At 51.5% G+C, this 13,483-nt stretch overlaps 1 protein-coding gene across 1 annotated transcript in view; it reads right to left on the reverse strand.

The window, feature by feature from the left end:
- Positions 1-4,719: 4,719 nt before the first annotated feature.
- Positions 4,720-13,483, reverse strand: part of MGAT5 (alpha-1,6-mannosylglycoprotein 6-beta-N-acetylglucosaminyltransferase) — a 332,082-nt gene continuing 323,318 nt past the window's right edge. The window contains 2 exon segments of the mRNA XM_033112421.1: positions 4,720-5,330; positions 11,742-11,899. Coding sequence (XP_032968312.1) covers positions 5,132-5,330; positions 11,742-11,899 — 357 coding nt within the window. The 3' untranslated portion in view covers positions 4,720-5,131.

The raw sequence follows: 13,483 nt of genomic DNA on the forward strand, positions 1-13,483 counted from the left end.
TATGTCGTATGTCAGGGCAGTAAGAGGCTAAAACTCCACTAAAACAGGAAGCAAGCTGGTATTTAGATGACTTGGGAAAACGGAACCATGAGCAGCCTCTGGAAAATGGTTCTGAAGACACTCTCCCTGCCACCAATGTTTCCACCTGCGTAGTGAGATAGTCTAGGGGTCCGACTGGCCTGGGGGAGAGGTCCCTCTTCTATGGGACTGGGACCAATACAAACATGTCAGAACGAACCAGTCCGGGAGTCTGATCCTTGGGGACTGGACTGTGAAGAAACCACCCTGGCCAGCAGGGGACAGAAAAGGGACTTCCTAGGGAATAAGTTCAATTGGTCATTCCTTTTCCCTTACATAAAACAAACAAAACAAAACAAAACAGAAGCCCCTCATTGCATTTCAGAGGAATATAGTTAACTTTGATATAGGGGGTACAGTCTGTCGGAGAACTCATTTTAATTTCTAGCTCAAGAAGTTCCACAAAGAAAAACCTGGAATGGTTCAAGAGAGACCTCAGTGGGGTTAGGTCCAGCCTGAGGCCAAAGGTCACCCATGTCTTCCCCTGTCTTTAGTTCTTGCATCCTAGTTTCGTTTGGGGCTGACGTCAGGCCTATTTTCAAATCAGTCAGTGTATTCAGGGATACAGTAGCGTTCCAACCGGCAGGGTAGGCGCGGGATGTGGACATGCTAAGATAAATCAGTAATTCCTACAACATTCCATCAACCTGGAATAATATTTTCATGTAGGTATTTTGAATCGACATCTAAGGAGTGAGCTCAGCTCTTCTCAAATTTTCTGAAACGCTAATAACAATATTTAACATTTACTAGGGCTTACTATATGCCAGACACTGCTAAACACTGAATCGTCACAAAAACCCTAAGTGCTAAGAAAGCTAGGGTAATTTATTTTTTCCTGCATCTGAGACTATACAGCTAATTAGACCTTTTGCTATAAAAACTCGGTTTTCTACCGTTTTTTTTGAAGCTAACAAGAATGAAAGGAACTCACCCTCAGCTTTAGGGAATTCCTACCTTCCTACAGAAGAGTGAAATCTATTTTTGTCCATGCGTACGTCAATTAAGTTCGCGAACTTTCCACCGTACGCTTACACGGTGGCAAGTTCAGGAACTTAATTGTCCAACGTATGCAGGTTCTCTGCAGCCCTACAGGGATGGATGGGATTAGAATGGAACCAATGAGAAAACTAAAGTATTCTTAAATAAATAAAACAATCCAGGCTTGGGATAGTGACACATACAACAGAGCCTGTCGTTAACAAAATAGGACTTTTTTTTTTTTAATCAAGAATTTTAGGGGCACGGGAGAGGGTGGTAATGTTCTAATTACATGCACAATCCAGGTAAACCACCTTAGGAAAACGGGGTGGCCTGCCTTGGTCTGGTCTGAAAAAAGCACAAACGCACCTATGAACAGCACCTAGTTTCAGTCGCATTGATGCTTCACCACCAGTGAGAGGCACGTGGGCTCTCCTCCCACACTCCCAGAAGGGTTCCTGTTCTTTCCCCTTCATAATGCCAACCAGATCAAGAGTTGAGGGGCCAGTGCTACTAAAGAGCCCTGCGGGGACGGCTCCCCTTCAGTGCAACCCCTCAGCTAGGGCTGGTCGTCCACTCCGGCTGCACCACCACGTACTTGGTGGCCTGAGTAGAGGCCTGCGGGCCCATTGCCAACCAGCAGTCCCCAGACCCCAAGACAGTGAGCAGCCTGGGAGGTGTGGGCCGGTCTAGAGGAAGCCAGCCCTTTCCATGGGGTTCTCCCAGCTTCATGGGGGTGTATATGAAGGTACGTGGTGGCCTCGGGGGCTTGAGGGGTGTTTCTGGTGCCCAGCCTGAGCGTCCACAGAGACGCAAGGACAGGTCCTATCTCCAAGCTGTAGGAGTCTGCTTCCTTCCTTCAACAGCACCCAGATTCCAAAAATCAACCCCAAAGAAAAGTGAAAAGGCACATCAGAGAAACAATAAATATCAAAAAAACAAAAAGAAACAAAACAGACTCTCAATATTTCCAAACATACAGCAAACGAACAAAGCAAACTATAAGCAGTGACCAAAACCCAATTTAGGCAAAAACGCAAAAAACCTCTCCATTTATACATGTGCAAATCAAATTATATACATGAAATAAATGAGGTGTTTACTGGCATTAAAAGAAGTGTGTTTCCCCTTTGAGGAGTTTTTACACCTGAAAGTGTCTACATGTCAAAGGAAAGCTTTCTCTCTTTTAATAAATTAGATAAATGTTTTCCCTCAAGTTTTTAAAGAACTTAAGCTCACAGTAGGGGGGGAAAAGCCAAATTTCACTTAGGAACAAAAGTGACAGACCTGGCAAGGTATGCTCACAGCACAGGAAGACACTGATCCTGGCTTAGGATTTCTGTCCTTGGAACTACCATCAATTACAAATTGGTTTAGGATTCTGTTAAGAAAAATCACCAAAGGCCCACACTCAGATTCACCTTCCACTCCCGGGCAGGGCAGGAATCAGGCTCCTTTCCACACAGGGGACAGGTAGGTCCCCTGCCGTTGCCTCTCGGGGGCCACTGACCTGACTTGAGCCAAGTTGTAGAGACCTGGGAGCCAGTATACACCCGGTGCCACCACCCTACTCATAATGCCCTCAGCAAGGACGACGTAAGTGTGGGTCGGTTTCCCAGGAGCAGCAGGCCACCAGCAGAACTCCGCCTGACGTCAGCCAACGCTGGACGGGAGGAAGCAAGAGGGATCTGAAGGGGGGCGAGAGGCCCGCGGGGCTGCCTGACCTGACGGTCCCGATCGGGAAGGCAGAGAGGCCCTGAGCTCAGGGGCAGCCAGCAAACAATCCTTGCGAGGCAGGCGCAGCATCTTTCCACAGAACCCAGCTTTCCAGCTTCCTCGCTTTCGGAGCTCCTGTGCTTGTTTATGAAAACAGCTTTTTGCAAAATGGGTTAACCTCGCGGAGCGTGGGAAATCGGACTCAGCCCGCAGGCTCCCTCTGCTGGTCAAATGCCCCCCCTGACATCCTCAGCATTGGAAGCTCCCAGAAGAATTCAGGAGAGGGCAGCACTGGACCAGGAATTGCAAGCCTGGGAGCTCAAGCAAATTCCCACAATTTAGGGGGCAGCCAAGAGGCTCGTTCATAGGGAAAAGCAGTTCCTAACAGCACGGATGGCAGTTATTTCTCCTCCTACGGCAGGAAACTGCCCTTGCAAAGCTTCAAAGAATACATACACACTAACTCAGCACCCTATTTCCAAGATTTCCTTTGGACTTCTGCCCTTGTGGTTGGGCCCAGGCCTCCCCATCAGCACTCTCCCTAGCACATGTGCTTAGGGGCCACTGAGGGGTGGGGGAGACACCGGCTGTCCCTTCTTACCCCTTCCATTCTCTAGGATTCAGATCCACTGAGAGTCTAAGTGAGAAAGGCTGGCTGTGCATTTGGTATTCTTTATGCACCAGGGGAGAACGGAGAAACAGGCAGAAGCTAACTTCCCATACCTAAAGGCTCCACACTCCCCCTGATCCTCGTCAAACAGAATCCTTCCTTTAGCCTCACTTGTCCAAGGCGTGCCCAGCCATTAGCCTTGCCTGCTGTTCTGCCTGGTAGAGGCTGGGCCAGCTGCCCCAAGGGCACAGGGTGCTGGGAAACCAGGGCTGCTGGCAGACCAAAGCATTCAAAACCACCCCCAAGGGCTGTGGAGCTTGACAGCTCCTAACTGGGGCATTCTGCGAGAGAGAGAAGGCTCACTTCCCAGCATGGAGATGCCAGGAGATTCCCAGGAAACATACTTATACCCAGAGCACTGAAACAGTGCTTACTGGGGGTGGGGAACTCACATAAAGGCAGAGCATAGGGACTCAGGGGCTGGAAAGGGACCAGATGAGTCTGACCAGGCCAACCTGCCAACTGGCTCACCCCTCAGAATATCCGTGCTTGGAATAAAAGCCAACATCCGACTCCTTTGCAAGCCTCCCCTGGCTCCACAGGTGAGCAGCCAGGAGAGCGTGTCACATCCAACAAGCCTGCCCCTGCTCCCCCGGCCAACATCAAGTTTACTGAGAGCCCCATTCCATGAGCTGTGGCGAAATCAGACATTAGCGGGAATGTGAGAAATCCCGTCTGGAGCCCAGCTCCAGTGGGGTCAGCCGTTCATAGGGATCAGCTTCACTTCTGTACAATCCCAGCTCACAGACAACCCTCGTAAGGGGTAAACATCATGACCAAGTCCAAGAGTAGCTCTTTCAGTCCCAAATTTTGGGATTTACCACACACTAGCAAATGTCAATTCTCTAATCTTGCACTTCCTTCCTAAGGGGACCCTAACCAATTAGGACCAAGGTGTGTGTGGGATGGGGGAATGCGTGGAGCAAAGGAGCCTCTCACTGCAAAGCAGCTCCGTCTTTGGTCCCTGGCTGGGCTCTCTGGACGACACAAGCGTGTCCCGCCACGCCCAGAGGGTGTGTGTCCTCTAGCTGCCATCCCTGAAGCACACACACTGGATTTTCTTTTGTTTGGCCACCATCCACTTTGAGGACCTAGGTCCCCACAGCTGCCCTCGGGCGTGCCACCAGCCCTCAGCACATCCTGTCTCCCTCCTGCACCCCAATAAATAGACAGGAATAATATTATAGTGAAGGTGGATGGTAAACAGTGGAAAATCAAAGAAGACATGTGATCAATCCCTCTTTACCCTCCCCTAACCCCCCTCCCTCCCTCCCCAATAAATAAGTTAATGAATTTAGGAACGCTCCCACACAAAGTTCTTTCCAACCAGCTCAGTTCCCTCCTCTAGTTTTGTTTTGTTTTAAATGAATCTTGAGATTCTCTCTCTACCCTGAAGCAGCTGCATCAACAGATTCTCCCTGCAGTTGCTCTTCAAAAAATAAAATGAAGTTGTGCAGGGAGAAGCCAGGCTCCCCGGCCCGATGTCTGCTCTCATTTTGTCTTGGTGAAAACTCCACTGTGGTGCTTTGACACCTGTGGGAGTACAACCAAATTGAAACCTTTCACCACAGAGTTCAGGCTCTGGCAAGAGTCTCTGAATGACGTGTGCCCCCTGGCTCTGCCAGGATGCGGCTGGAACCACCGTCTTCCCCCAGCAAAGTGCGTGTGGGGCCAAGCCAGCGGCCACTATAGACAGTCTTTACAGAGAGCCACCTGGCCCTTGTTGAAGTCCCGGCAGGGGCAAATCCTCTGGTGCCTGGGGTGGGTGCCTGCACAGCTGAATAGCAGGAGGTCACCTTGAAACACACAGTGCTTGTTCTTGGGGTCGAAGGAGGGCACCAGGATGTCCTTGGCCAGCTCTGAGCTTTGGCAGATCACCTCGTACCTGGAGAGGAAGAGAAAGGCACACAGGTTGGAGATGCACGGGCTGTCCTCATCACTGGCTCCTTCGGCCCACCTGCTGCGGTCTGGGGAGCACATTCGGTTCTCCTGTTGTAGAAACGAGATGGCGCCGTCCTCTGACCCAGCAATTCACCCCCACTAGGGATAATGGCTCGAGAAAGGTATGTGTGTGCTTGGATACATGTGTGGGGGGATGTACGCCAGGCTGCTAGTGAGGCTTGACTGTAACAGAGAAAAACTGGAAATAACCCAAATTCTCACCAAGTGGGGAACACCTGAATCATGATGGCATATCTGTGCTTCTGGAGTTTTATGCAGCCCATGAAAAACAATGAAGTAGAAATGCAAGCAGCAGCATAGAGGGCTGTGTTGGAGAAGGCCAAGTAGCGGAGCGGGACGTACAATGTGATCAGTGTGCGTGTGCATGTAAGTGTGTGTGTGTGTGTGTGTGTGAGAGAGAGAGAGAGAGAGAATATGTGTGTAAAAAGTTGAGAAGGCTACACATAAAGCCTTAACAATGATTACTTCTAAAGGAGTAAGATTGGGGCAAAGACCTGTATTATTTAAATACAGAGGGTGCCAAAAACATGTATACACGTTTTAAGAAAGGAAAACTATATTAAAATTTTAATATTCAATATATACCGATAACAAAAGATGAATACAAGTCACGTTTGACTTCTGCAATTACAAGAGGTGCTCAAAGTGGTTACCATCAGCGTCCAGACACTTCTGATCACGGCGAACTACTGCTTGGGCAACGTTGACCAAAGTGTCCACTTGTATACATTTTTTTGGCACCCCTGGTGCCATAAACATTTTTAAAAACTATGTTTAATGTTTTTATTAATGACTTGCAGAGACTCTTGCTATGTGTCCTTACTCTCCCACTGCAGAGTAATCAGATGGTCTCCTAGGGGCAGGTGTGTCCCAGGGGCGTCCATTCACTGGACCTATTGCAGCCCCAGCAATAGCCTACTGCTCGCCCACCCCCTCCCTTAGAGGTAAGTGCCTGGGGCTCCAGGGTGTGCAGAGCAGGGGTTTGAATCCAGGCCCGATCCCACGCCTGTGTTCTTGCTCCTCTGCCATCTTCTCCCAACAGGTGAATTGTCTGTGTGCTGGAAACCGTGTGGCTTCGCTTTCTCAGCCAGGGACCACTGCTTGGGGCCTAAGGATAACCAGGCAGACCTGTTTTCAACAGCATTGCCTCTTATCTCAAAGAAGAGCTGCAGATCTTCTCCTCTGGCCTGGGGTACATGGTCGCACCCACCTTGGCTCCTCCAGAATAGAGAGGCCTCCCTGCGTTCCAGCCTGGTGTCCCCCATGCCAGGTGGGAACCAGTTCAGAGAAGAAGGTGTAGGGAGGCCAGGCAGACCTGGGTTTGAGTCCTGGCTTTATCTCTTACGAGCTATGGGACCTTGGACAAATGACTGAGCCTCTCTGTGGTTCAGTTTCCTCTTCTGTGAACTGGGGAAAAAGAATCCTGAACTCATGGGGGAGATGCAAGAATGAATGACACTAGTGCACACAGTGCAGTTGGCGGAGTGTAGCTCTGGGTAAGTATTCAATAAATGGTGACTGCCATCATAACTACAGTCGTGCTGTCATCACGATCACCAGGGCCTGCAGACATGGGATGGGCTGTGCCACCTTCCTCCCTTGCTCTACGGTACGAATTTCTACACATGCCCACCTCCTCCATTTTGCTTTGTGCCCAGAAGTCTTGATGCCTGCCGACAGGGTGGGGATCCAGATGGGGAACTCGAGGTTTCCTGTTGCCTCTGGAAAGCTTCCAAATGTTGGGGAAAAGCCTCGTACCCCGTTTCTCCTGCTCCCTCTTGTCTTCCTTCAGCCAACTAACTGCCTGGCCCCGTGCCTTTGCCAACTTTCATCGGGTGATCCCCAGATCATCTGGTGGGGCTTCTGGAGGCTGTCTGGGGCGCCAGCGCGGCTCACGACGCTCAGAAGGGAAGCACCCCCTCTTATCTTGCTCCTGCAGTCAGCAGGGAGCTGTGCAGCTTCTCTACCCGCCCTAACGCCTCTAGTCTTGGCGTGCCAGCAGGGAGATGGCGACACCCAGAGGGTTAAGGTCACAGACCATGACGGCGAGGCCAGGAACTGGCGGTTTTATGGATTTCCTGAAGGAAAATGAGTCAGAGACGTGGGGCTTCTAGGTCCTCCACAGGACACCCCTACCGGCCACCTCATAGAAAGGGGTCTTCAGAGCGCACGCACGCGTGCATTAAAAGTTTCCATATGGAATGTGGCCTTGGGAAACAGAGTTATGCTTATGCTATTTATTTAGGTGAATTATAGCAGCTGCTATGTCTTAACTCAAGCCATCTGCCTGATACACTGGTAACCAGAAGCGTGGAAATCTCTACAATTAGTCTCAGAACCCATGGCAGGGGATGTAATTGTCAGGAGCCATGAAGAAACCCTCCTGCTCCCACCCCAGGTCCCCTGGACTCAGACTGCAGGCACATCCTTGGGGGGGGGGCGCACACTTACGCACGAGTCTGTGAGCACATCTCAGCTGGTCACAGTGGAAACAGCCTGGCCAAAGACCATGGCCAAAGACCACCATAAAGTGCTCAAATAGCATATGTTCCCAGAACCACAGGCGACCCACCACGAGGCAGCTCCCCAAATGTTCACTTGACACCGTGCCAGGGGCACACAGGGCTCTGGGTGCCATCCATCTCCCTGTCCCCCAGGGAGCGCTCTTTGATTAGCGTGCAGGTCCCTGTCCCATACCCCTGGGCAGTTAGGAAGGCCGTCCATCGTCCTTGCTTCACTAGGGAGCAGGAGACATCGGAGGGGAGGTGACTTCCACAGACAGCCTCCAGAGCCAGCAAGCCTCATTCCCGACCTGGGGGCCGACCCCTTGCCTTTCCAGGGCACATATGTCACTTCCTGCTTCTTGGTTTCTGGGCTGACTGCCTCACACATATTTTCTCTCTCTATCTTTCTGACACACACATACTCTCTCACACCCGTTCAGAGACCCCTGGCACAGTGCGCCGTTTCCTTTCTGCAGCCCGTGCTGCTGACCTCTCCAGCTGGCCTGAATAGCTTCTTTTACAGGATGCAAGGGGGCTTCTGAGGCCCGTCAGCCCTCAGCTTCCACTGTACAGCCCTGAAGAAGAATAAAAGGGCACAGGCCTACCTTCCCTTGGGGCCCCCAACTTCCTGAGAGGACAAAAGCTGCCCAACCCTCCTGACACAGAGCTTCACACAGGACGAAGGGATGGGAGCTGGCCGACGCCTCCCATCTTCCCTGCACGAGCGTTCCCTCCCTCCCTCACCCCTGCCCTGCTTATTCCAACTCTATGTGGGCCAAGCGCCCCAAACTCCATTGTGCTCGGCCACCTCCCTTCTCTCAGGTGCCGAAGTGCTCATAGTGTAGCTTTCACAGTTTGGAATTCCCCCAAACTCAATAACCTAATACAGAGGGTGTCACAAAAACATATACACATTTTAAGAAAGGATAAAACTGTATTAAAATAACGCTGATGGTAATCACTTTGAACACCTCTTGTCATTGCAGAAGTCAAACGTGACTTGTATTCATTCATCTTTTGTTACCAGTATATATTGAGTATTACAATTTTAATAGTTTTTTCCTTTCTTAAAATGCGTATACATTTTTTTGGGCACCCTCTGTATTTTAGAAGCTACAACTTGAAAAAGTAGCAAAACGACAAACGTGGTCTCACATGAACACACTAGCTGAGGTCCTCCCGACTGGGTCACATCGTCATGGACGACCCGGGGCCTCTGCCTTCTGTTCTGGGTCAGGTCAGGACCCCCTTGAATCACGCATGCTCTGTGCACAGGAGTTTGTGGTCACCCCTCTAACACGTACGCTATGCCCTGCAGGAACAGGAGCTCAAAGACCAGCTGCTTGACTGCCTGAGTCAAGATGACAGCATGGGATGCTCCAAAGGACTTCATTCATGTCACAATCCAGCCCGGCAAGTTGGGGAAGAAATAGCAGCACTGGCTGTCGGAGCAGCTCACTGCTAATTGGCCGTGAATGTAGATGTGCCAGGACGGCCACACTGAGGAGACACTCAACAGACTGCCAGGTAGCTGGCGGTTTACAACATTATCAGTATTTACAAGTGTGGGAACAGCGTATTCAATAGGTCTCTGATGCTCAGAGAATTAATTTCAGGCAGCTTAATTGCAAAATTAGCATTCACTGCAGCCTCCTAGGAAGAAAACCCACATATCTATGATGGGTTGACACCATCATAGGGGGAGTAGGGTGGGCGGGGTTGTTCAGCAATCCCCTGGCACACGGCCTGGCTTTTCTGTCTTGGCCTGGTGGCCTCCCGCTGGCCCCACTGCCCAGAAGTCTCTGGAAGAGGGGCCGTCCTGCTCTATCTTCAGCACTGGCTGCACAGCACCTCAGCATGACTCAGTATGGCCCCATTTTATAGGTGAGAAAATGGAGGGAACAGAGAAAACCAGCCTATTGGCTCTGCTTCCTGTCCCTCCGGAGGATCCGGTCCTGTGCCCTGGACACTGGCCGGCTGTGTGCGGCCCGTGCTAGGGGAGCCAGGCCCTGGTCTCGGGACTTACAGCGACCCTGACTCCGGCCTGACCGAGAAGGACCACTGCTGAGGACCGCTGTGTGGGTTCCCCTCCCAGGCGGCAGCATCTTGTTTCCTCCTTCAGAGGGTGGGGACGGTGCTGCGCAGACAGTTCTGTGTGTCCAGTCCCTAGTGCACCCCCAGAGGATGCAGACTCTGATACAGAGAGAGATACTCGAGGTTCTCAGAAAGTCACCTTGCTATAGGAGCGTCTGCAGCAGGAGCCGGGGGAGGGTCCTGCTGGCACCCCAGAGCTCAGGACACGTGCTATGGAAATGGAAGCTTCTCGTACTGTTACAGACTTTCCATAAACATCTGGGCACCCCTCCCTCTAACTGAGTTTCACTGGTGGCAGAGCAGGGCATCACACCGACTCTCTCCCAGCCTGGCATTTGTTTTGCTGTTGAGTCAAGGCAACCTCTGAACTTGGTCTTCACGGGAAAAATAGCATCGCCGATGTCCTCCCTCAGGAGAGCTTCCCTGCGGCTGAGATGCTAGAGGCCAGGGACTTTCTTTCTTTCTTTCTTTTTAATTTATTGGGGTGACAATTGTTAGTAAAATGACATAGATTTCAGGTGTACTATTCTGTATTACATCATCTATAAATCCCACTGTGTGTTCACCACCCAGAGTCAGTTCTCAGGTACTTTCTAAAAAAGGGTTTTATATACTTTTGAATAAGACTGACAGGCGGGCCAGGCCAGCTCAGACAACTGCGCACAGATAACCACAGTGGCCAACTGCGTTCTCTAACAGGGCACGGAGCCAGAACAGGGCACGGGCAAGCCTTGGGCCCTGAAACCCCTCCATTCCTTCAGCATCCTCTTCAAGCCTAGGACTGTACCACCACTCTACTGAATGTGTAGGGTTGGGATAGCAAATTTGTTTTTTTAGGGGAAAACACCTAATTGGACCTATTCAGTTTGGGGGTGGGGAACTAGGTAATTTTAATTAAGCAATAGGCGGCCCAGGGTGAGGCATAATAAAAATGGGGAGATTGAAAGGGGGTCGTGAGTCAGAGGCCAGCAGAAACCTCCCATGGAAATTTGGGAACCGCAAGGGCCAGACTCAAAATGCCCCTGCAAAGAAGAGAATAGCATCAGCAAGAGTAATGCAAGCACGAGGGCACAAGTTCAAGCACCACAGACGGTCCCACCTGGGTGCAGCTCGGGCCTGTCTTTCCGGCCACCTCCTGCTAAGGTGCCTGACTCAGGCCCCTGTAGTGGACCGCGTTCCAGAGGTGCGGGAAAAAGGTGCAAAAGGGGCCAGGGCTGCAGTAGAGGAAAGAGGCAATGGACTCTGCTGTGGGCAGGTGTGTGACAGCTCCTTGCCCCTACTTCTCATTCCTTCCTGACTCTGGGGTGGAAGACTATCATCCACCGCTTGCACTGCCCAGACTCTGCTGGGGCGCCATCTGGGGACCTGGCGACTGCCAGAATCCGTTTATGCTATGATTCTGTGCCCACCTCTGCTCTGATGGTTCTTGGCTATAACATTAACCAAACTGAACACCCTCACAATCTACAAACACAGACATGGCATTACTGATGCAAACACAACACCTCCATTCGAATACGAAATATATCAGCACGCCAGGTGACCTCATCTACCTAACCATAACAATGCTGGGCTCACTTTCTCTTGGGGGGTGGGCAATCATGCTGCTACCTGCTCCCCTTCCCACGTCTTTTCCCAGCAGCCCACAAGCCGGGGAACGAGAACTTCGTCCTTCTCAAACCACCTCTAACCCAGAGGCAAGCTGAAGCCTGAACCACCGCCCACCCAGCACTTACTTCAGCAAGTCTTTGTCTTTGTTGAGATGCTGGAAGAAAGAAGGCTCACAGATGAGCTGGTTCTCCTGGCACACCTGCTTGCAGGACTGCCCGGGCTCAGCAAGCTTCACCTGCAGGGCACTGAGGGGTGGCCACATTACTTGTCCATGGCAGAAGTCCTAGAATGACAATGAAGCCTTCAGCCAAGGGACCGAGGGTGCAAGTGGGGAACCCCAGCTTGCCAAGCAGTCCCCCTACAAGGGGAGGCCACCTGATGTGAGAGAGCAGTGAAGGGATGGAGGTGGGAGCCCCACAGACTTGGGGTGGAATTGGGCTCAGCCAGAACGTGTCCCTGGGCCGGCTCTTCACCTCTACCCACCAGTTTCCTCAGCTGCGAAAGAGGACAGCAGCAGTATCCCCAACACGGGGCTCGAGGGGCAGCAGGAACACATGTCACGGGCGTGGCCCCGGGGCCGCCAGTGTCAGTGGCTAGTCATTATTATTACCATCGACAATGACGCAATCCAGCTATTTATTTAAAGCCTCCCCCTTAGACGGCCCATCTCCAGGCCCACCTTCACCAGCTGTTCTGTTTTCCCCACTCTAACTCCAAAGACATTTCAGTGTCTACCTAATGTGGCAGTTACCTAATGTGACACTGTTGTGAACACGACTTTCAACGTGGTGAAGTGAGATGCACACGCGGTGTCTGCAGGCACTGCTGACAGAACCTCTCAGGAGTTAGTGGCCGGGGGAGGGGCTCTGGGCTTGTTGGTGGGAAATAATTACAGTACCGCACTCATTCAACAGCTAGAAAAGCACAGAGGACGTGTGGTAGGATGTGAAGCGAGCTGGCACACCCTCAGAGAGAGGCGCCTCCAAGCACAGCCAGGGTGTGGGGAGCTCAGAACGGGACAGGGCCAGTCATTCCGGGGTCTGAGGGATTGAAGGAACTGGCCCGTGCAAGTGAGACCTGGGCTGGGTGGAGGCCCAGGAAGCTACCTGTGTAGCGTGATGATGAGCATGCAACCTGGGTGGTGAGAAGACAGAGTGGGACTGGGCGAAGGGAGGGCAGGAGCGGGAAACTTTGTGACCTGGGACCCCAGCTTCCATTTCGGCTGTGCCTGAACCCAAAGGGACCCTGAGCACGTCCCAGTGGTGGGAACTCATGCACCACTGGCACCAGACCTCGCTCTGCTCACACACTGTCCTTTGAATCCCCAGACCAGCCAAACTGTGGAAGGTGCTGTCCAGGAGACCTGAAGAGCCAACGTGAAGTCCTTTTAGGCTGAACTGGCCCCCGACAGTGGCGGTTAGGATCCTGGGCTCTGAATTCCACTTGAGGGAATTCACTCTACATACAGGGACACGCGGTGCAAAGAAGCCTACACAGGGTGTCACAGCAGTATTGTCAGAGTAGAAGCAGAAGACACGAAACAATCTGGATGTTGTATTTAAATAGGTAACTGTTGAAATACAAATAGTAACAAAAAAAAATGCAATAGGTTTCTACGTGCTGACATGGAAACAGGCTCCAGGACCCACTGAGAAGGGAAAGCAGCAGTATGAAGGATGGTGTAGAATGTGTTTCCATTTGAGTCAAGCACTGAGGGAGGAGATGGGAAGATATAATAAACACGCGTTTGCTCCTGCAAGAATGTCTGGTCAGCAAGGCTGCCGCTGAGAAGGGAAACGGAGTCCCCAGGGGCAGGAGTGGTAGGGAAATGTACTTTTCAGTGGATGTCTTTATGGAATATTTCATT

The sequence above is a fragment of the Rhinolophus ferrumequinum genome, chromosome 8 (assembly GCF_004115265.2).
Source record: "Rhinolophus ferrumequinum isolate MPI-CBG mRhiFer1 chromosome 8, mRhiFer1_v1.p, whole genome shotgun sequence".
Taxonomy (NCBI): Eukaryota; Metazoa; Chordata; class Mammalia; order Chiroptera; family Rhinolophidae; genus Rhinolophus; species Rhinolophus ferrumequinum.